At 38.7% G+C, this 20,366-nt stretch overlaps 1 protein-coding gene across 2 annotated transcripts; it reads right to left on the reverse strand.

Moving 5' to 3' along the window:
* Nucleotides 1-1,810: 1,810 nt before the first annotated feature.
* LOC113156297 (poly(ADP-ribose) glycohydrolase) lies at nucleotides 1,811-20,365 on the reverse strand. 2 transcript variants are annotated; one of them, XM_026351351.2, is made up of 18 exons: nucleotides 20,338-20,365; nucleotides 19,409-19,507; nucleotides 19,223-19,311; nucleotides 18,397-19,139; nucleotides 17,769-17,891; nucleotides 17,275-17,361; nucleotides 16,941-17,015; nucleotides 14,048-14,140; nucleotides 12,830-12,984; nucleotides 10,978-11,057; nucleotides 10,830-10,890; nucleotides 10,568-10,643; nucleotides 9,140-9,287; nucleotides 6,299-6,377; nucleotides 5,708-5,816; nucleotides 4,136-4,241; nucleotides 2,980-3,108; nucleotides 1,811-2,733 (listed from the first exon to the last, which is right to left on the reverse strand). In XM_026351351.2, exons 1-18 carry the CDS (start codon nucleotides 20,361-20,363, stop codon nucleotides 2,561-2,563), a joined length of 2,451 nt encoding a protein of 816 aa, XP_026207136.1. In that variant the 5' UTR covers nucleotides 20,364-20,365; the 3' UTR covers nucleotides 1,811-2,560. The 2 variants fall into 2 exon arrangements, with proteins under 2 accessions (XP_026207136.1, XP_026207137.1); XM_026351352.2 differs by lacking the exon at nucleotides 20,338-20,365 and adding an exon at nucleotides 20,188-20,286.
* Between the last annotated feature and the right edge of the window lies 1 nt (nucleotide 20,366).

Genomic DNA, 20,366 nt, shown 5'->3' on the forward strand with positions numbered 1-20,366 from the left:
GAATAATTAGCAAAATACCACTCGAGACAACTAATTCTATTTTTGTCTTAAGATTTCAGTCCAAATAAATGTAAGCCGCTGCTCCCAGGGTTTAATCAAACATATCAATATTCAGCTGTTAATGCCTTTAATCTGTGGCCAAAAGGAACTCGCAGAACTCATTCAAACACTACGGGGAGTTTCCACTAATGATCAAATATGATAAGAAAATACAAAGTAAATAGCTGATCATTTAAATAGGGCTTTCCATTTATAATCCAGCACCCTACATTATCAGAGATGACCTCCTTGGATGGAAACAAAGCAAAAGTGGAAAGATTATACAGCAATGTCGTTCAAGCTCTATTTTCTGCATTTTATTTGTTCTTGCAGGCTCATTGATAATTTATACAACAGAATAAAGAAGACAGGAAATGCATTCCCAGCTAGCATTACTACTCATTAGATGCAGCACTGGTTTTGACTTAGTGTTGCACACTTCAACTATGGCCTGTGCCACCAGAAATTGATTAAATCAGGAAGTACTGCTCTTCAATAACAAGGTGCTAGGCCAAGCATGCCCAAGCAAGCTAGTTTTAAATAAAAGAAAACAAATACTTCAATGCCACAAGGACACTGCTATTAAAGCCAACATGGTTGTTTTTTTGCAGGTAAGTTTCTTTTATTCACCATAGACTTACTGTATGTATGTTACCATACTGCATTTTCTGATTAGCCCTAAAATATAATGGCAATGTCACAGCAATGCATCAATCACTGTTATTATACAATACAATACCCCCAAACCATTCAGTGGATGCATTTCCCATTCTGCTTTTATAAAGTTCAAAGTCTTATCTGCAAACTGCATTACTTACTTTTCCATTACCAAGTGATTGTGTTTTAAAAACTGAACACTGCTCATGTTTGTGACTTTATGACAGATGGTAGCCAAAAGGTCAAAGACACAAATGGGGTTCAGTGCAGAGAGATCAATTCGGTAGGATACCCCTGTGTGTCTATGGTGATCCCCTTGGGAGGGACTCCACCAAAGGCTGTTTTTGAACTCAGCATGCTACAAATAGAGACCCCCTACATCTTGCCTGAAGTAGGAGGTCTATGATTTCCATGAAGGCAGACTGCTCCAAGCTTAGAGACGCCTACACCTCATTGACTCACTTACAGGCTCCCAGGAATCCATTCAGAACCACACACTCTGGAGACAAAACAAAGTTAACATTCAAACAAATATAATTAGTCAATAAACTCCTGCTGACTGAATAATGTGTAAATTGACAGATAATGGCTCGCTGGGCATGTAACTAGATAATCTCACAGGAAGAGGTTGTCAAAGACATCACCAAGAATATTTGGTGTCTTTAACTTCAAGTGCCGAAGGTTCCAACTTCTCAATGGAAATAAAGTTGTGTTTTGTCCAAAAGACAAGAGGAATCACACATCACCAGTACCCAACTCTCACCTCTGACTGGATTTTCTCTGATCTACTTTTTACTTAATGAGGTGTCATGCACAGTTTATATAAAAGATATGACCTTATTAAATTGTGAGTGAAAGGGTGAAGCAATAGCTGGGGAGAGATAAATGGCAAGGCTGTAGAGAATCTCATTTTGCCTTTAACATCAATGGAACAAGCCCTCATCCTGATTGTTCCGAGATGAATTAGTGACATTCAGGGCTTAATTCAATTAGTAGTTCAGATGAATAAACATGAAATATAAATCTGTAAATATCACATTTGCTAAAACTACAAAAAATAATTAAATAAAATCTATTTGATGAAGCTTGTTGAAAAAGCAAAATACCCAAGAAATTCAATTCAAATGTAGCTACACAACATTTATTAAGAAAGTCTTTAAATAACAGATTTGCAGAAAAATCAGTTGTAATAAACAGAAACAAATCAAATGTATATTTTAAGTCCAACTGGGTTCTTTGAGACGTGTATCACATGTAGCAAATCTCCAAAGGATGTCTTCATTGACCCCCGATTTTAACTTGCATTTTGCTATAAATGCAGAAGCTTAGAGTTCATTTTCCAAAGAGCCAAGCTGCTCTTTAAATCAAATTGCTTTCCTGAGACCACTTCAAGCTTTCCAAACCCTGTTCTTGTTATTCTTTTCCCTTAACTTGATTTCTGACAGCCAATTCAATTAGGCTGGATATGTGTGGGTGTAAAAAAGGCAACATGACAAAATGAGAAGATGGATGGCAACCTTTGCTTCACCATATAAAAAAAAAAAAAAAAAAAAAAAAAATCACAATTGCATCGTATTGAAGCTCAATCTATAGGTGTTTAACCAGCAGTAAAACGAATGCAGCTTCGACTCCAGAGCCATACAGGATCACAACCAGATGACGCCTAATCACCTTTTGCAGTTTTGTTGATTTTTGAAAAGGGCCTGCATGCTAGATTTTCATTTTCATCTTGGTATATCTACCACTGTTAATTAAAAATTTATTTAACAAAAAATTGAGATAAAAATTAGGAGGCAGAGTGATATTTTCAGCAACCCTTGAATTTTCCAAACACGGGGCACAGTGACTCATTAGCCACCTGACCTTAATGGTTGTCTGCAGGGACATGTCTGGCCGAGTCACTGTCTGAGTCATTGGGCGCCAGGGAGGAGCCGACCTGTTGGTAGATGAAGGAGTAGAGGCTGACGTCAGGGCGCCGACTCAGGCAGCTCTTACACACCGAGTTGTAGTACTGCCTCAGTAGATCGTACACCTTGCCTGTGATGGAGATGGAGAAGATTTGTGCACACTGTCTAGTCTAGCGGGGATAATGCAGGCAAATTTTCAGGACAATAATGAGCCATTTGATTGTGTCATGAGACCACAACATTTAGAACAACAATCTAAAAGGTAAATTATTATTATTATTATTATCATCATCAGGCATCACATCGTGGCAGTGCAGTCAAAGAAAGATATAAACATAGGTGCATATAAACAAGGCAGAGTGGTACTTAGTCTTACCGACACTGATTTTCCTCTGAGTGAGGAAAGCATGCATGTTGTGGACATCTGTCATGAGCTGGCTGTCACCAAAGGTGAAATAAGCCACATCTCTGCCCGCCTCAGCAGCTGCCAGCATCTGGAGCAAAGCTGGAGGAGAAGACGCTTATGTTAGTGAGAGTTACACAAATTCAATGCAGTGAAACTACTACTTATTTTACAGATTTAGCCACACTATCTTTGTCCTTGTTAGGTACAGCAAGATTAAATAAAACAGAGGTCCGAAGAGTCATTCCTTAGCAGATGTTAGCGGTAAAAGTGAGGCACAAGCATCTGTGGTACGAACAGCAAAAGGTAAATAATCGGGGGAATAGGTCTCACCCCTACTGAGAACTCTGGATTAGTTGCAAAGAGAGGCCAGGTCTGGCCCCGGAGAGCTGTGAATATTTTAAGAGGCTGGAAATATGTCTGCTGATTAATGAAGGTTGGGTTAAGTTAATGAGCAAAACTGAATCAACATTTTCAGAATAGGGCTGAGATGAATACGGCACTTCAGCAGTTTCTCTTCACTTCTCGGTTTCAACTGCTTTGTGCAAAAATTATCTGCCAATTATTGAAAGGTGGCTATGTGAGGCCATGCAAGGTAAACCCAAGATGAGAACAGCATCTGAATTATGAAGCTTCCCCTGGAGGCATTTCATTAAGCAGACAGTAGACAACTGTGACCATGGAGTCCCGTACGCCGCTACAGCTAATTAAGAAATATACAGTACATGGCTGTATGTATAGTATGGAAGCACAGGGCCTCGAAGTCAAACACAAAGTGAGAAGATGGAGCTACTACTGCAGAAGCTCCCTGCTCACAGACAGTGATACAAGGCTCTGACAAAGTGTTGTAACAGACTGATGGACTCAAGCAGGCGATCAATTTCACTATTAATGAAACATATTAACTTTGTCATTTGATCAATAGAAGGAAGACAACAAATAGGCTTTAAGTAAATGAACGCATTCCCAGAAGACAAATGGATACCCACACTGATCTGCTGGAGCCTTTCAATCTGAAATTTATTCTGTCATATCCAGGAAGAGAGACCACTTAGGCTGCTAAGTGCACAAAGACGATTTGAGTGCATTTCTCCACATCTACTGAGGGCAGTGTAACGTCAGTGCTTACCCTTTAGACGTGCGTCACCCCCGAAAACCCCACAGCCCCAGTTCCCTGTAGCCACCGCTGCAAGGTTTTGGCTTTGCTCCTCAGGGCGAGCAAAGCCACAGTACGCCTGAACGAAGACAGAGTCAAAGGATGATTGAAGAAAGGAAATTAGGAAGGAAATGAAAGCACAGAGAAAATTACATTTCAATATGATACGACAAGTGTTTGTAGCAGATTCAATATACAAAATACCGAGGAGATAAGTACACTGTAAACTTATGCTCTGTCTGAAAGGATCTCTACATTGCATTACATAAATGTTTTTTAGATTCAAACGATTTTTCGCAAATGTAAAACATTAAAAGGCAAATACAGAGTTTTTTCCTCACACACACACACACACAAACACTAATCCCATACATTATTGAAAACAGGAAAGTCACAAACAATTTGTCATTTGATAAATGAAGCCAGAATCCACTGTGATGAGCCTCAGTTCTTACAGCAGGTACAGTGGTTCATTCAAATTATTCAACATGATACTGCATGAGAAATACTTTTTTTTGTTGAATAAAATATGTGGATTGAGCTCTGGACATTCTCACAATGGTAATAATGTGCATAGTGAAAATGAATTGCAAGAGCCCATCCTACCCGTTGACCAGTCATAAATTCTTCTTTAGAAAGGGCAGATGTGACAGGTACTGTAGCTACTGTAGCTTAACAATATTTGAAACGGGATTGATCTTTATGTTGGTACATTCCTCACATCCTTGTCAGCGCTGTCAAACTCCTGCACGCTTTCTGATGGCAGGTTTGACAAAATCTACATCTTGATTTTCTGTTACAAATGGACATCCCCCAGTAGCAAGACAGCACATATGAAAAGGATTCTTAATTTGAAAAAAACAATGTTGTTGCCAATAGAATAATCGTGATTAATCACCCTGAGGTCGATTAAGTTCATTAAAATTCATTCTGAGCCTAATGGGCAGTGTAATGAATTAGATTAAGTTTATTCTCTACATATATTTGACACTTCATCACTCTGTATTACACATGTTCAACAATTAGCATTATTCAAATATTTACCCTGGGAAATGTAAACATGAGTCAATGACATCTTAGTTGATATTTGTGTTAAGACTGTTTGATGAGGCTGTTACTAGATAAACTAACAGAAAAACCATTAAACCTGTGTAAACCGAACATCAAAGAAAACATGTGACACTGCTGCTGTCTTATACAATTACAACATGACACAAAAGTGTAGCATCAAAGAGCAGTGGTAGTTTGCCTCCCCCTGCACATGGCACATCCACTTCCAGAAACTGATCGTCTGTCTACAAAAATGCATTTAACTCATCTCTCACGCTGTAGTTACTATAACCTCTTCTCCAATGAGCCAATGCTCTGGAGCTCAGGTTTTGTTTTCGCTCTCAGGTGTTTTCATTGAAGCGTGATCTAAAGTGCCAAGCACAACAACAAAAGGCAAACCCACGCGGGCTAAAGAAACCAAACAGAGAGACAACAGAATGAAATGAACACTTAACAGTAAAGCAGTGAACAGAGAAAAGGAAAATAACGTGTAACCTTGTTGAGTTCTCGGTTGATTTTCTCTGGTTGAAACTGTTCAAGAAAGTTCCTAAACTGCAGAGCATCGATGGCCACAATTTCTGTGCATTTTCTTTGCCAGTCATCCCTGAAACAATTCAAAGACATCATTTTTAACCAATTTTTGCACAGCACAACAAACCAAAAGATCTTCAAACAATAATCTTATTAGCACATAAGATAAGAAGGAAAAAATGAAGCAGAAAAATAGACGACAAAACGCTTTGTGATCACTTTAAAGGTGTGACTTTAGAAATGGTTGTAGAAAATCATTTAAATACACAGTATTTGGTCATAAGACAAAGTAATGGGCAAATTTAATGTTGACCTCATGGTAAAACAGATAAAGGGTCATGGTTTCACTGAAGTTAATTAAAATTAATCCTAAGGGACTGTACAAAATGTAATGGTAATGCATCCAGTAGTTGAGATAATTCAGTCTTGCAAGAGGTGGTTCAGTTTCTTATCAGTTCAGTTCATGCTTGATCAATCAGAAGGACTGATTAACCATAACTAAGCACAGTTAACAGGTATAAAAATTATTTTAATGCATCAATGTGCTGTAAGTACCTTGGAGTTGTGTCCTGGTGGCTGCCAGCCCACTTGTAGGTCTGAGCATAGCCTGTGTATTTACTGTACTGCTGCGTACCTATAAAGAACAAAGAAACATTAATCGTGCACCTTTGCAAAATCAACCAAATAATAAATAAACAAAAACACAAAGAAATACGATTCTCTTCAATGTGGCACTCGGGTTCTTTGCATAACCATCCAACAATAATATATTTTTTTTAATGATGAAGGCTTTTCAGGCGGTGTGTCTATAGTTATTCTGCCTGATTGGATAAGACAGGATTAGCTGTCCCCTGGTAAAAGGAAGGTCAAGTTATTAGCCCCCTACAATAATATGAGAAGCAGTAACTGACCACCAGCCCACAGGGGAACACTCAACACCCCATAAAGAGAGGGCAGTGGGTGGGGAGGTGACCGCACAGTGAAACAAATGAGGCCACGGATTAACTTCCCATTCATTAGCGCTCATTAATACCTGGCTTTTGAGAGCACTTGCTGAGATGCTTATGCTGCAAAATGAATAAACCAAGTGATTACTTGTGGTCCGCAGGTATTAGGGAAAGCACAGTGGGGGAATCTCTAGAGTTCACTCTACTTGACAGACATTTTATAAATAATCAGACTCCCTCTTAAATTGTTTTCAAGCCTGAATTGGACACTGCGACGCCTAATCTAACCTTGTCCATAAGCATTAAAACAAAACAGAGGGATGGGAAATATACTATCTGGCTGGCCAATGTCACCAAAGGAATAATGAGAGAATAATATAAAGCATATTAAGTTCACATTAAGTTAACACTTCCAGTTTCAGACCAGACGGCCTTGTGTTAACCATGCATACACCTAACCTTTAATGGTCTTCCAAAAATATCTAATTCTATGATCAACTATATTTGCATTTGAAAAGAACAACCTTCAAGAACAATATAAATGATGCTTATGTTTTATTATGCAAGTCAAATGTCATTTTGAAATTATTTGTAGTGGGAAGCGGATCAGTCTTGGTGAGGGAAAAGATGCATCTGGTTAATAGAAGTTATTGCTAAATATAATTCACAATGTTCCTGAAGGTTGTTCCATTCATGTGTAAATATGTCAGAACAAAGTGTCTCATATTTGTTGTGGGGTAGAGACTGTAAAAGGGCAGAAGCGCATCTCATTGCATGGTTGAGGCACAATTGGGCAAGTTTTACTACTGTAATGCTGTCGTACTCTGCATGTACTGTAAATACAGTCCCACCTACAAGTAAAAAAAGTAGTGCCACACATAGTTTTGAAGTACATTAAAGTAGTTTATGCAATGCTGCTTTTCTCCTACACGCCAACAGCTCTCTGCTTTTCATGTTGATGTATCCTATATTACAAACTACTACCAAGAGCAGTTATTTATTTTAAACAGATTATTTTACCCAGAGATATATGGGTAACAAGAAATCACCACCATACTTTTGCTCATGTAAAATTTGTGTCATCTGATATAAAAGTCCTACATTCTATGTTGGAAAGCCTATAAACATGTGAAACCGTCATACACAATGAAAAATGGAGAACATAAAAAAGGATTTTGTGCAGACTCAGGAAAAATGCACATATGTTGACATCTTGCTTGATCCAAGCTTGCACTATGTTTGTGGTCAGTGCTGCCGTTAATGAATCACACGATTTCTCCCTGATACTATTTATACTTTTGACCGCCCCAATGGCAGCCAGAGATCCAGCAATCAAGGAAAATTCAATTAGGCCTGGGTACTTTTGCAAATTTCAGTGCAGAGGTAAGATCCATTAGCTTCTCTACTGTATGTCAAAATGTATCACAAGGGAATATGATTTACCACATGGCCACAATGCAGCTAGGACTTTTACAACAGGGGGACAAGAGATACAGGCAGGGTTTAATAAAGATGATGGAATCGAACAGTCCATTAGCGGAGCAGGTCCTGGGCAGGTCTTCCAGCTATAATTAATTCTGGGCTGCAGTAATAAAGTTAAGTGGCATAAGTGGAAGCGAGGGAGAAATGGCCAGAAATCTGAAGGTGACTCCGCCAGAGTAAGAAGAGCTCCAGTAAAAGGAAGAGGAATGATTGTTGATCAGGTGGGGGGAGGCTCTGTTGCCTCATTTCCTGCTTTAATCCAACCTACTTATAAAAACTGACAATTTCCAACTCCCATTCAATTATGAGAGAAAGATATTTCCAATTATACTGGTTCAAGACAAGGACTTTTATTTACTAAAAATAATATACTGTATATAAAAATAAAATTTTAACTGGGGAGCTACTATACATGTAATATTTCTCTGATATTCAGTTGTCTTTTTTCCACCAGCTCTGATAGAAACTTCAAGGAGTCATCAGCCTCCTGCAGGGACTCCTTACGTCGAACTGTTGCTACTGCGTCTGCTGTCCTGTCCAAATCTTGTTGTTGAAAGCATTCAATAGTGAAGTACAGTCAGTGAGAATTACTCAACAGAGCAATCACGACAGCCCAATCTCACACTTCTGAACAATTTTCTGATGGGACTCTCCAGTTTGCAGCCAATCAAAATAAAACATGTGACAAGGTGAGATTCAGAAAACAGAGCAACTACCAGAAACATTCTTTAGTCTCTTGCTGCGCCAGGATGGGGTAAATTGAAGATGTGCAACGTGTGCACCATGCTGTGTGTGACAACTAACAATATGTTGCAACTGTCAAGTCACCCCAGGAAGTTATTCATTGGACTAAAATCGGCTAAAGCAGTGTTACTATGTTTATATGATTTGGATTTTGGATTAGAATTTCTTTAGTGGGCATTATTATTAAACTAAGTGTTGAAGAATTTGAAGAAAGATCACTGACCTGTAATGATCAGACATTCATTGTGACCCAAGACTTCAGTGAATAGGCGAGAAACAATCAGCTCTGGATTGATCAGAAAACGTATTTCCTCTTGGACTAGTCCAGTACCAGTGACTCCTCCTCCCACAAACTTATTGGCAAAATCTACCTGCAAATCAAAGTAGATGTGTGAGAATAAAAAACAATAAATCACCCATGGCCTTGCAGACAATCTTAAATCTACACAGTTCACAAGTGTAGACAATAAACATCTACTAAATGTAGCAGCAGACCATACAGTGTATTCAAATATTATAACATTTTAATTTACTGTGAAGTGTATGGTTCATAAAAATTGGAAGAGAAAGGAAAAAACAGCTTGTGAAGTTAATGTCAGACCTTTTCTTTTATTTGTGACAGAATCCCAGACAAGCTGATTGGGAAGTTGGCCTGAGGTGCTCACATTACTCAGACACTTGTCACCCATGCCAAAATGAGCTCTCCCCAGGAGCAGCACTTAGGTGTTCTGCTGCCAGTAGCAAACATCAAAACAAGAGAGCAGTCTTACAGTGCAAAGTAAACATCTCCCTCCAGTCATAACATGCTGCTAAATTGACTGCTGACTGATGCCTGTGATATCTTTTGCTGCTTGTGTTCTTTCAGGTTTGTGCAGACTCATGGGTGGCACTTCTTTATGGTCTGTTTATGATTCAAAATTAAATATGCAACTCAACGTTTCAGCTCAGACAGAGGCGTGGCAATGCATTGTTTCAGTCAGAAAGCAACCATGTGGAACATACAATCCAATTTCCCGACTGGCAGTTGTTGCTTATTGGCCTGCAGACAGCGCAGACCAGCCCCGTTATAACCTGCAAAGGGCTAAGCTGCAGTCTTACAACGCATCTCCACATAGTGGTCACTCAACTCTGGGACAGTGAGCCAGCCTCCAAAGTATGCTTTGACAGGCTGTCAGAACCCAGCACCCCCGCCCCAACAGAGCATCCATCAATCTGGGCCAAACCTTCCCCTGGAGCTGGTCATGTGTACACATCAACTGTCAGCTTGTGGCAACTAGAGGCACACAAAGGGTGAAAGGCAGAGCGGGCCATCCTGACAGTGTAGAGGAAACGTGGCCGACAAAGAGAGCAGAGGAGGCTCAGAGGCCTCGACCCCAGTCCCTGCACACAGAAACCAGCATGTCACAGGCTCCCTGAATGAAAAAAAGGCCTTTTCAGCAGTAGTAAGCAAACTGGGTGAGAGACTCCAGAATGAGGTGGCTCAGTGACTGACTACAACAGAGGGAAAAGAGCACAGCTAAGAGCAGCTCTCAAAGTAAGAGCTCCTTCAAGCAAATGAAAATGATTCTGCAAATTGAAGTCGCTCCACATCACACTACCATGCCGTGTTTCCACAAGCAAACTGGGACATTTCTCCTTCTATGCATCTTACCTGAAGCATTCCACAACCATCATCCTCAATGGTCCCTTCACAAGTAATGTGGAGCTTTGTGAGCTCAGTCTGTGAGCTGAAACACAAATGGTAAATTGGTTTTCTGTTACTGACTGTGGTTAAGATGATGGATCATCGTTTCCAAAATGCCTACTAGATGCAGCAGACGGCAGGGATTCTTGCTAAAAACAATTACCACACTACTACTACTTCAAATATTAATAATAATGTATTCTTTAACCACAGCATCAATATACTACACCTTTTCCAGTCAACGGGTTTATCCAAACTTCTCCGTGTGAAGGTTACAAGTCCGGTAGGCTCTGAAAAAGCAAAACATTTCTTACTTTATGTCATTTAGAGTGCATTACTGCAAGATTTGAAGTCTAAAATAAAATCTGAACACCTACTTTCCTCAGTGACACTTTTAAAATAGCACATCAGGGTTTTCAGCTTCTCAATCTTCTTTGAGGAGGAGCCTTCAAACAACCTAAAGAGAAATTATTCATTTTATTCAATTATTTTTAATATTGGCAACAAAACCAACTCTTATACAATAAGTTACAGCAAAGAGCCAGGAAAATGACTGGTTATCACCATAGAGACTCACTTTGGCAATGTGAGTTCAGTCATGCTTTAACTTGATATGAATTAGTTCATCTCTCACTCAGTTTCCCTTTCAGTTACTAGTCGATTATGTAGGAGCTCCTTCACTGTTGCGACAATGGAGTTGCCCCAGGCTTACCATCACAGCCTCACTCGTGTGCCACTTCATAGCACTTTCACAAAAAGAAAAAAAGGGGAACAGAGAAGGAACCAGTGCTTCCTCCTTGGGGATACATTAAGGAGCTCTGTGTCCTTTTAAGCAACAGAGTCCTCAGGAGGCAAAAGGTCATTTCCCCCTGAAGAGTAACACACAAACTTTCCCTGCAAACAAACATGTATGCAACGCTGCTGGTAGTGAGGTGCAGTGGATGGGTTTGAATGCATTTACAGCATTAAGTCCACCATCTCCCTCTCAAGAAAACACTTAAAAGAGCCCCACAGCCTGCTTCCCATGCCTCAATAAATAGAAAAAAAATCATGGGAGGGAAATGAAATAACAGCATCAGCTTGATGCACTGAGGGCCCTTCAGGGGCTTAAAAACTCATTCATCGAACTTAACCCCTGCAATACCTTCTCTTTTTAAGCAGTGTGGCCCCAAGAAACAATCGTGCGTTGTGTAGTCCTCAAGACAAATTGCATTTCACATAACCAAGTCACTAGTGAGAGCAGGCTTTTAGTAACAAATCCTACTATGGTCTTTGGGGAATAGAGAATTAATACACAATTATATAACATCAATAAACCACCCACAGACGTGCAGAAAGCAATGATGTAACTCAGGAAAAGGGTATACGTGACTATGTGTAACATGTGTAACAGCTGGGTTTTCGCATCACCAGCAGAAATGAAAGAAATGATACGAACATAACTCTGGAAACTCTGCTTAAGCAAAATGCACTTCATGATATAATGATTTTTGCTGACCAATACCTGAATGACAGAATCAACATTCAAGTAAGCAAAAGAAAAGAATAGAAAGTATGAAATCTAAAGTGAGATGAAAGGACATCTGCAGATAAAAAGGCTTTTACTTCCTTTACAGGAACGGAAAGAAAGAGAGTCTAGAGGCCATATGTGTTCACCAAATCTAATAAGAAATTATTAAGGAAAATTCATAGCACTTAATATCTGGCTCCAGACAAGTTTTAGAAGCTACAAAGAAAAGATCACACTGGCCTTCCAGCAAAACCTCTATGTGAATGAAATAGTGATGATATTGAACTCTGTTACAGCCTTCTGCAAACCAGCCAATGCCTTTCTCCATTGTCAAAGGCAGCCATCGGAGTCAATGTTAATCTAATTCCCCCCTCCATTTAGGTAATTACACTGTGATGCCAGCAGAAAGGACATGACTGAGCAGTGATCTGCAGACTGCTTTTGCATTACACCACCAAAACGATCGCCACAGTGAAAGTTTGCAGGAATTAAAAGAAGAAAAACAAAAACAAAAGGTTTGGCTCTTATGTACAGAAACGCATTTACTGTTCTAACAGTCCTGGTAAGTATGCATTCACATACATCCAGGCACAAAAATGCTTAGTGCAGAAAGCAGTAGTGCCCCCTCATGGAAATGGAGCTAGTTGTCACAGCAGCTTCCTTTACACTCAGATTATGTAACTTTAAACATGACTCAAAGTAGCACCTCCCTACATTACCTAAAGAAGTTGATGTCTGGGTAGTTGCAGTACTCAGTCTTTCTGGAGTTTCGTCGGGGGAAGGTGCAGAAGAAGGCGTTGGCGAGTAGACATGCCACCTGCTCCTGAGACATGGTGATGGATTGGTTTGTGCCTGCCTTGAGCAGGGGTATCGGCTAGAGGAGGAACAGAGGTACAACTGAAGAAGGTCAAAATAATTTGTTTAGTCAATTTGAGACAATGAAGCGTGTTGCATAAAGGCAATAATTTTGTACCACTCTCTAATCAGCCATCATAATTACAATCATGGCCTATTCATGTTTGCACATGCTCCATGCTCCAAATAAAGGTCTTGGGTTTAAAAACAAAGCATCAGCATAAGAAACCGTAATAACAGTGTGGAAAGCTTCTTACAATTAAGACTATATGCTACATAAAGAGGAAAAAAACTGCAAGGCATGGCAATATAGTTTGAAAATGACAAGGAACAAGACAGTAATTATGATGGCTAAGTTGTACATTAAAGATCAACATATTTAATTGAATTAGCAAATTCACAGGTTGTTATGTTGTAATAGGGCAACATAAATGGGAGAATCCTGTCGCTTTCATTTAACATGAAGATATTGATCTCTCATCAGCTATCAACATAATAAATGGCATTTTCAAATGATCAATAGATTTTACACACACATTTATTTGCATTAAAAATGGGTTAGATAATCCTAAGATAACTTAAAAAAAAGACTGTAGGGGCCAGCGTTTAACTCAATGCAACTTCCTGTGTTAAACATCCATAGACAGTGTGTAAAATTAGATGGTTGGCCAAATGGATACACTTTTTTGCTATTTGGCCTTTATTAACAGTGAGTTGCAGAGCGGCAGATACAAAGCATGAGAAGAAAGAGAGAGGGTACAACATATAACAAATATACCCAGTGGACATTGCAGCTTTTTGGCATCTGCTGTAACTATTCTGCAACCAAGGTGCTCCCACAAAAACCTTTTTAATAAGACGACTTGATATTGATCATCCTCACACCAATGAACAAAAGACCAAAAAGACTATAAAACATGTGACAAATGACCATCAACAGCCACATGCCTTGACCTCACCATTTTTACTACCATTTCCTAAGATTATTTGTCATGTTGTGACCTTTAGGATCAACCCACTGCAGTGATCTACTGTGTTACAGACCAGTGGGTCAGTGTCCATTGGGTAGTGATGGGTGTTACCTTGGTACAGAGCTCATATGCTCTCAGCGCTAATTGCACCATGTCTGGCAGCAGGGAGTCAAACAGATGTTCAGCATCATCAGGCTTCAGGACCTTGGAGAGAGAAAGAGACGTGTTTATGTTTGCTGTTTTGCCACAAAACTCAGTTGTGACATTATTAGCCATTTGGGCTGATTAGTTTGAGACGAAAGGCTTAAAATTAACAGTGTAGACCCATAAAAAAATACATTAATAAAATACAAGAAATACAAATGCTTCAAAATTATAGTAAAATTAGTATTAAAATAAATAAAATAAAATGTCACTACCTGACCTACAGTACCATACACGCAGATGTAAAACAGTGAAAAAAATGAAAACTTGTACAGCTGAAAATATCAGAAAGATCAATCACAAAGCAATTTCATCAAGGTTGCACGACCATGCCAGCTGATTAAACAGCCTTGCTGGAAGAGATGCAAATGCCCAAGCGTTCCAAATAGAAAGGACAGTGTGTTCTCTGGACAAGGAGCCTTGACTAGTGATTTAGCCTAGGACATTTATATTATGGCAAAGGAAGCCTGACTAAACACTGTCATAAGTAATGACTTGGTTGACATCATAAACTGCTCCAATGGGTGTAATAAATGAAGGCAGTTGACAGGGCGAGACGCTGGGTATAGCTGAGGTAGTCCAGCTCTTTAAATCAGCAGAAGACAGTGCATCAAATCAGCTGAACCAACTCTCTGTATGACCCGATACAGGTCTGTACATCACACCAAACTAATAAAGTAATCAAGCAAGATGCAGGGGTGAGAAACCACAGCTCTTTTACAGATTTAGCATCCCTACAAGACCAAGCAATAAAGCAATCTGCTTGACTGCGCCCGTGAACGCGTGAGCATGTAAAAATAAAACACTTGCATGCTCATAACCGTAAATACAGCATGGGCTGAGCTCGACAAAGAGAAACAAACAGAAGAGATGCTGTCTGTCAACAGCTTTTCAGTTATTCATAAGATGTGTTTGCTAAAATAAATATTCATTGAAGGGGCCAGGCCTGTCACTCTGTGCCATTCATGTCTCTTTTTCTCTGACACTCAAAATCATCTCGCTACAGCGTCGCCAATCTGGCACTTCCAGAGGAAAAGTAATAAAGTGAAAAATGGGGTACATTACATCATATTGTCTGCCATTTCCAATTTTAATTGTGTGTTGCACTGAAAATAAAAAAATAAAAATGTGGGATCCAGTGCAACAGTTTTTTTAAGTTACTGTATATGTGTTCATAATACAGAACCATATTGAGTGGGCAAATTGATTTCTGTCAATATATTCCAGCTTTCTATAGACTGTACATTACGGTGGATGGCTGCTACCTATTTATCATATCAGATACACACTAAGACACATAAATTACTAAGTGTAGGTTAGGAACAACATGTATCAATATAGCGCATAAATAAATTATTTGTTTCTTGTATGAGCTGCAACAACATCTCTCTAATATCTAATATAATACAATATCTACTAAGATATATTGTATATTATATCATGATATAAATGGCATGAATCAAAATTGTGACCCTTTCACAAGTTCACAATCAAATATGAACCTGCACAGTCATCGATCAACAAATTAGTGTATGATCAAATATACAATGTTATTATGTACAATTTATGCAGAATCTCACTTAAAATCCATCTCTATTTTTGAAGGTTCTTGCAGTCTGACAAAAATCAAATTTTGCCAGTCTAGTAGACGTGACACAAAGCCAGCATAAACAAACAAAACTTGGCCTATGGCTAAAGGCTCTCAACACGTTCAGATTTTATCCAATAAACCCACTAATATGATTTATGACATATATAAAGAACTGATTCAACAGAATACGGCTGGACCAAAGCATTCTGTGGGGTGTAATGTCAGCCATTTTCATTCCTGACAAGTTGCTAATCGTGACCTTTTGGCAAAAGATTAAATTATTTCTCTAGAGTCTCACTTTGTCTCTGAAGGGCTGAAACATTCTATCGCGTAAAATCCATTACTGTTATTGTGTAAAATGACAAACCCCTTTCACATACTGGTGTTGCATGTGCTTTTTTCTTGAAATGTGAGATGTCATAAAAAATATGTAGCTGAGAGTGAATGAGTACTCCTTTACTGCAAAGAGCATAAAGCCTATTATTTATCTAGTCTTAGGTACAAGTTACAGGATTTCCTATATCATACACTCATGTCATAACAGTCCATCTCTCCAGATGTCTGTGGATCTTTCTGTGGTTCTCTACAGATGGAATATTCCCATCCCTTTGATGAGCCAGACAGTAGAGTACAGCCCCCCTCGACTTACACAGGATGACGCAGAGCGCATCGAGACAACAGATGATGGATGGCCCCCAAACGAGGCAGGAGAAGACACTGGCAACTCTGAGCAACAACCAATGAACTAGCAGGGATCTGGTCATCATAATGAAACACTGGCTTTTTTCCCTTTGGTTTGTAAAAAAAAAAAAAAAAAACGACTTTGCTTATTCAAAAAATAAGTTTTTTACGTGACCACACCTTTAACATATAACGTTAGTCTCCGAGCCTTTAAAAGACACAAACCTTTTCACCAAACCTCACTCTAAAAATAAGTATTTTTTACTCTCACTTCCTCAACATGGCAGGCTCATTATTTAGCAAGTACTATAAATTCCTAACTGGATTCCTAACTGGATTTTCAGTTAAAGCTAACACTCAGTACTGATTGGCAATGCCACCTAAATGAGAATCAAATCAAGGGTTAAGTAAGACATCTGTATTACTGCATATTTAAAAATAAAAAATTAGTGAATCATTACTTCACTTCTGGGTTCAGAGAAACTCATAAACAGAACAGGAATCATACCAGATATTTATAATGTTTACCTTAGTGCAGTATAAGTTTAATGCTGTGAAGTCCCACTTCTTGGCATGCGAGGCATTGTATTTCAGTATTGCATTCTGTAACAACAACAAATTCAATATATAAATGTAACAGGCAATATTATTCCAAACTTAACTTATAATTAGACTTAATACTGTATCTATGCCTATTAAAACAACACCCAAGTTGCCATAATATGAAAATTGTGTGCCTCTCAATTCTTAGACCTATGGTGCCCTCTTATGGCACGGTCTGGCAACAGCAACTGTAGTAGACTGCGCATAAAGTAAAATGTACTGGGTCTTCTCTATAAAATTACATAGTTGTAATACTTGCCTTCAACTCAAGTGGACTTGAACATTTCTTCTTTAAAGTTTCCTTGATCAACTCCCACCGACTCTTATTCTGCAGTTTTTGTGTTTCCTGTGAAAGCACAACTTTTTGTCAGGTCTCCCTGGGACAAATTTAATTCCACTTTTATATGCAAATAATGGTCATGGTGTGTTGTTGAGCGTGTTCCTGGAAGTGATTTCAGCCAGCATTTTAATAAATGTTGTGCCCCAATAAATTATAATAGTACAGTATTACCTGAAGTGATTTCAACACTTTCAAACAATAAATATATTGCTCATATCATCATTGTCATTGGAAGCAATAATAATGTAATATGCATTCTGTTAGGCTTATGTGAATGCCCTTTTAACACAAATCATATTAAAGCATGAGGACACCATCCGTGCAATTAAAAGCAGCCTGCCTACCACATATTTTGATGTGACATTTCCATGTTTTAATACTTTTATTGAGTCTATAGATATGTGAACTATTACCTCGTCTACTATGGGAAAAAGATTACTACTGGAACATGGCATTTTGACATGGACATCATCCCAGGTATCCATAAACTTAGCAGGAAAAGGAACAGGAACTCTACCATCCTGAAGAAGGTCTGTCTGTCAAAAAGAGTGGATGAAAACAAGTGACGCAAACTATTATGCATAAACTAATAGTCACACTGGTAATTGCATTCAATTTCTTATTTTGATTCTTCAAACAAAAAAGCATTATGTTTTACTTTGGATCTAGTTCAAAGTAAATTACTGGATTCTGATGTGATAAAATGTCTGCCAAAGTTAAACATGTTAACATTTAAAGACTTTAAAGTAACTTAAGAGTGAGAGCTCTCTTAGAAATCCTTTAGCAAACACTAAGAATGTGGCGATATGATAAATGCGTTTAGCAGAAATTTAACTGTGTCTGCGATTCATAAAGCTCCTTAAATGACATGAGAAGGCAATATGCTGAACCCTGAATGCTATGCAGACACTGGCACTAACTCAAAGGAGAAGAAAACAGACAAAACCTGCAAAATATTGCGTTACTTCAATTACTGTGTTTCTATGATGTAACCTCTTGAAATGCGGTGATTAGCATAGGCAATGAAAGAACTGCTCAAACCCTTATCATCACAGTGTGCCGGCCGGGAATATCCTTCAATGGAGGAAGTTCTCTGCCACATGTAGGCATTCTCTTTAGCTCACTAATTGGTGTCCCCAGCCATTTGACTTCAGGCTTTACGTTGGCAGAAGTAGTTTCCTTGTCTGCGTCTTGTTTCTCTGAAGACTTATGTGGCCTGGCCCGCCTCACAGGTAAACTCTGTGATGAGGTCCCTGGAAAGAAATCTGTTATTTTCTTATTGTGTTTGACGAAGTCCTCTGAACTTGTTGAACATGATTGCATTCCTTGTTTTTCTAATCCATCATCACTGTGGCACTCTGTCTGGATATTACTTTCAGCAGAATCCTTGGATGCTGGTGATGCAGGATTGTCTCTTTCCAGATCTTGTGATGTCAGTGGTTGGGTTTCTTCATCCATATCAGTGACGGCAAGTTTTTCATCATTTTGAGGATCAAAAGACTGAGCAGAGGTGCTCGGAAAGCCACAATTATCTGTCATTTCTGCATTGTCCTGGGTTTGGCACACTTCAGCTGTACTTGGGCTCTTTTTGGGTTTAACCAACCATTGCTCAAGAGTATTTCTGAACATGTGTGGCTGTCTGGCACCAGTTCTTTGAGGATGTTTTTTCTTTACACCTCGTAAACCACCGTCTCCAGATTTCGGCTGATTCACCATCTTGTCAGTGTTGCTCTTCTCCTGATCTACTGTCTCATTATCTCTGCTCTTATTGCATAAAGACGAGACTGAAGAAAAATACAAGACAGACATATTAAAACAATGCCAAAAAATGTTTGCTATACACTGCAAATAACAATTTATAAATTACCTTCAAGAGAAGATGAACGGGACACTGAGGAACCAGTTTCCACCTTTAGTCTCTTTGCTAAAGGTTCAAAGTTGGTCAGTTCAGTCATTCTATAAAAGCAGAAAGTAACGTGTCATATCCATTTTATTTTGAGATAGAGCTGAGTCTTGACTGCTTAAACATATAAACAGATTCATGAATACTCACAATACAACTTGAGCTGACACCACGAACAGGGGGGTAAAGCTAGTTGGTTTGGTCCAGACTTGTTTCTTGGGCAGTCTTTTCTTCAATAGATGAGCAAATCTTCGAATATAGTGCGCAGCCATACATGACACGATGTTTTTAAATAAAGCACATCAGTCAGACGCAATCCCACATACTTTTATGTCAGCATTTATAATGACTGGATTTAACTAATAAGCATTAGCTTAGTAATTAATAATGAAAGTCGTGTTTTGTATTTGATTATTAGCCAAACGTTATTTAAAGTTAGCTGCTGTCCAACAACAGACTGCCTGTAGCTTATTAACTTTAGGTTAGTTGACTGACATGCTAACTAGCTTTAAACTAGTTATACCGGGTGGTTACAACAACCAAAACGCAACCTGCTTTAGAACAGCGTCAGTCACTTTAACAGACATTGTGTAAAATTAAAACTTTCTATTGGATTTGTCAAAGTACTCAATAAAACATTTGTTTAGCTTTGGTTTGCAAAAAAACGTGGTTAAAGCGACACAACAATACTTTTAGTCGAACGTCAAAACACTTCCGGGTACAGGTGACGTAACATCTCTTAAATAACGCGATATTTCCGGAGCTGCCCAACAAAGTTTATTTTGTCTATGATACAGTCTGATTCAGGGAATCATCAATATTTGTTACATATAATGATTCACGGAAATAAGTGAAAATAAATTAAATTAGCTAGCTATTTCTTTACAATTAAAAACGCCACTGAATGAAGCAATCACAAAAAAACTCACCCACTTAGGTAAAAGCAGACAAAGTTACATAACAGTTATAGAATAGCAAAAAAAAAAAAAGTATTTAACTGTGTGCAGAATATTCTCACAAGTGTTTAACCACTGTGCCATCTTTGCTTTTAGTTTACTGCCTCTTACTGGGTAGCTCACCTGTGGTTAGCCACGCCCACCATCATGAC

This window comes from Anabas testudineus, chromosome 19 (assembly GCF_900324465.2).
Source record: "Anabas testudineus chromosome 19, fAnaTes1.2, whole genome shotgun sequence".
In the NCBI taxonomy this organism is placed as follows: domain Eukaryota; kingdom Metazoa; phylum Chordata; class Actinopteri; order Anabantiformes; family Anabantidae; genus Anabas; species Anabas testudineus.

What these genes read in the sequence shown, in the direction of transcription:
- LOC113156297 (XM_026351351.2), bottom strand. Translation starts at nt 20,363, where the DNA reads ATGATGGTGGGCGTGGCTAACCACAG. An exon ending in AAACCCGTTGACTGGAAAAG is followed by an intron (nt 10,644 to 10,829) that starts GTGTAGTATATT and finishes TTTGTGTTTCAG; the next exon opens with CTCACAGACTGAGCTCACAA. An exon ending in TCAGAGGAAAATCAGTGTCG is followed by an intron (nt 2,734 to 2,979) that starts GTAAGACTAAGT and finishes TCTCCATCACAG; the next exon opens with GCAAGGTGTACGATCTACTG.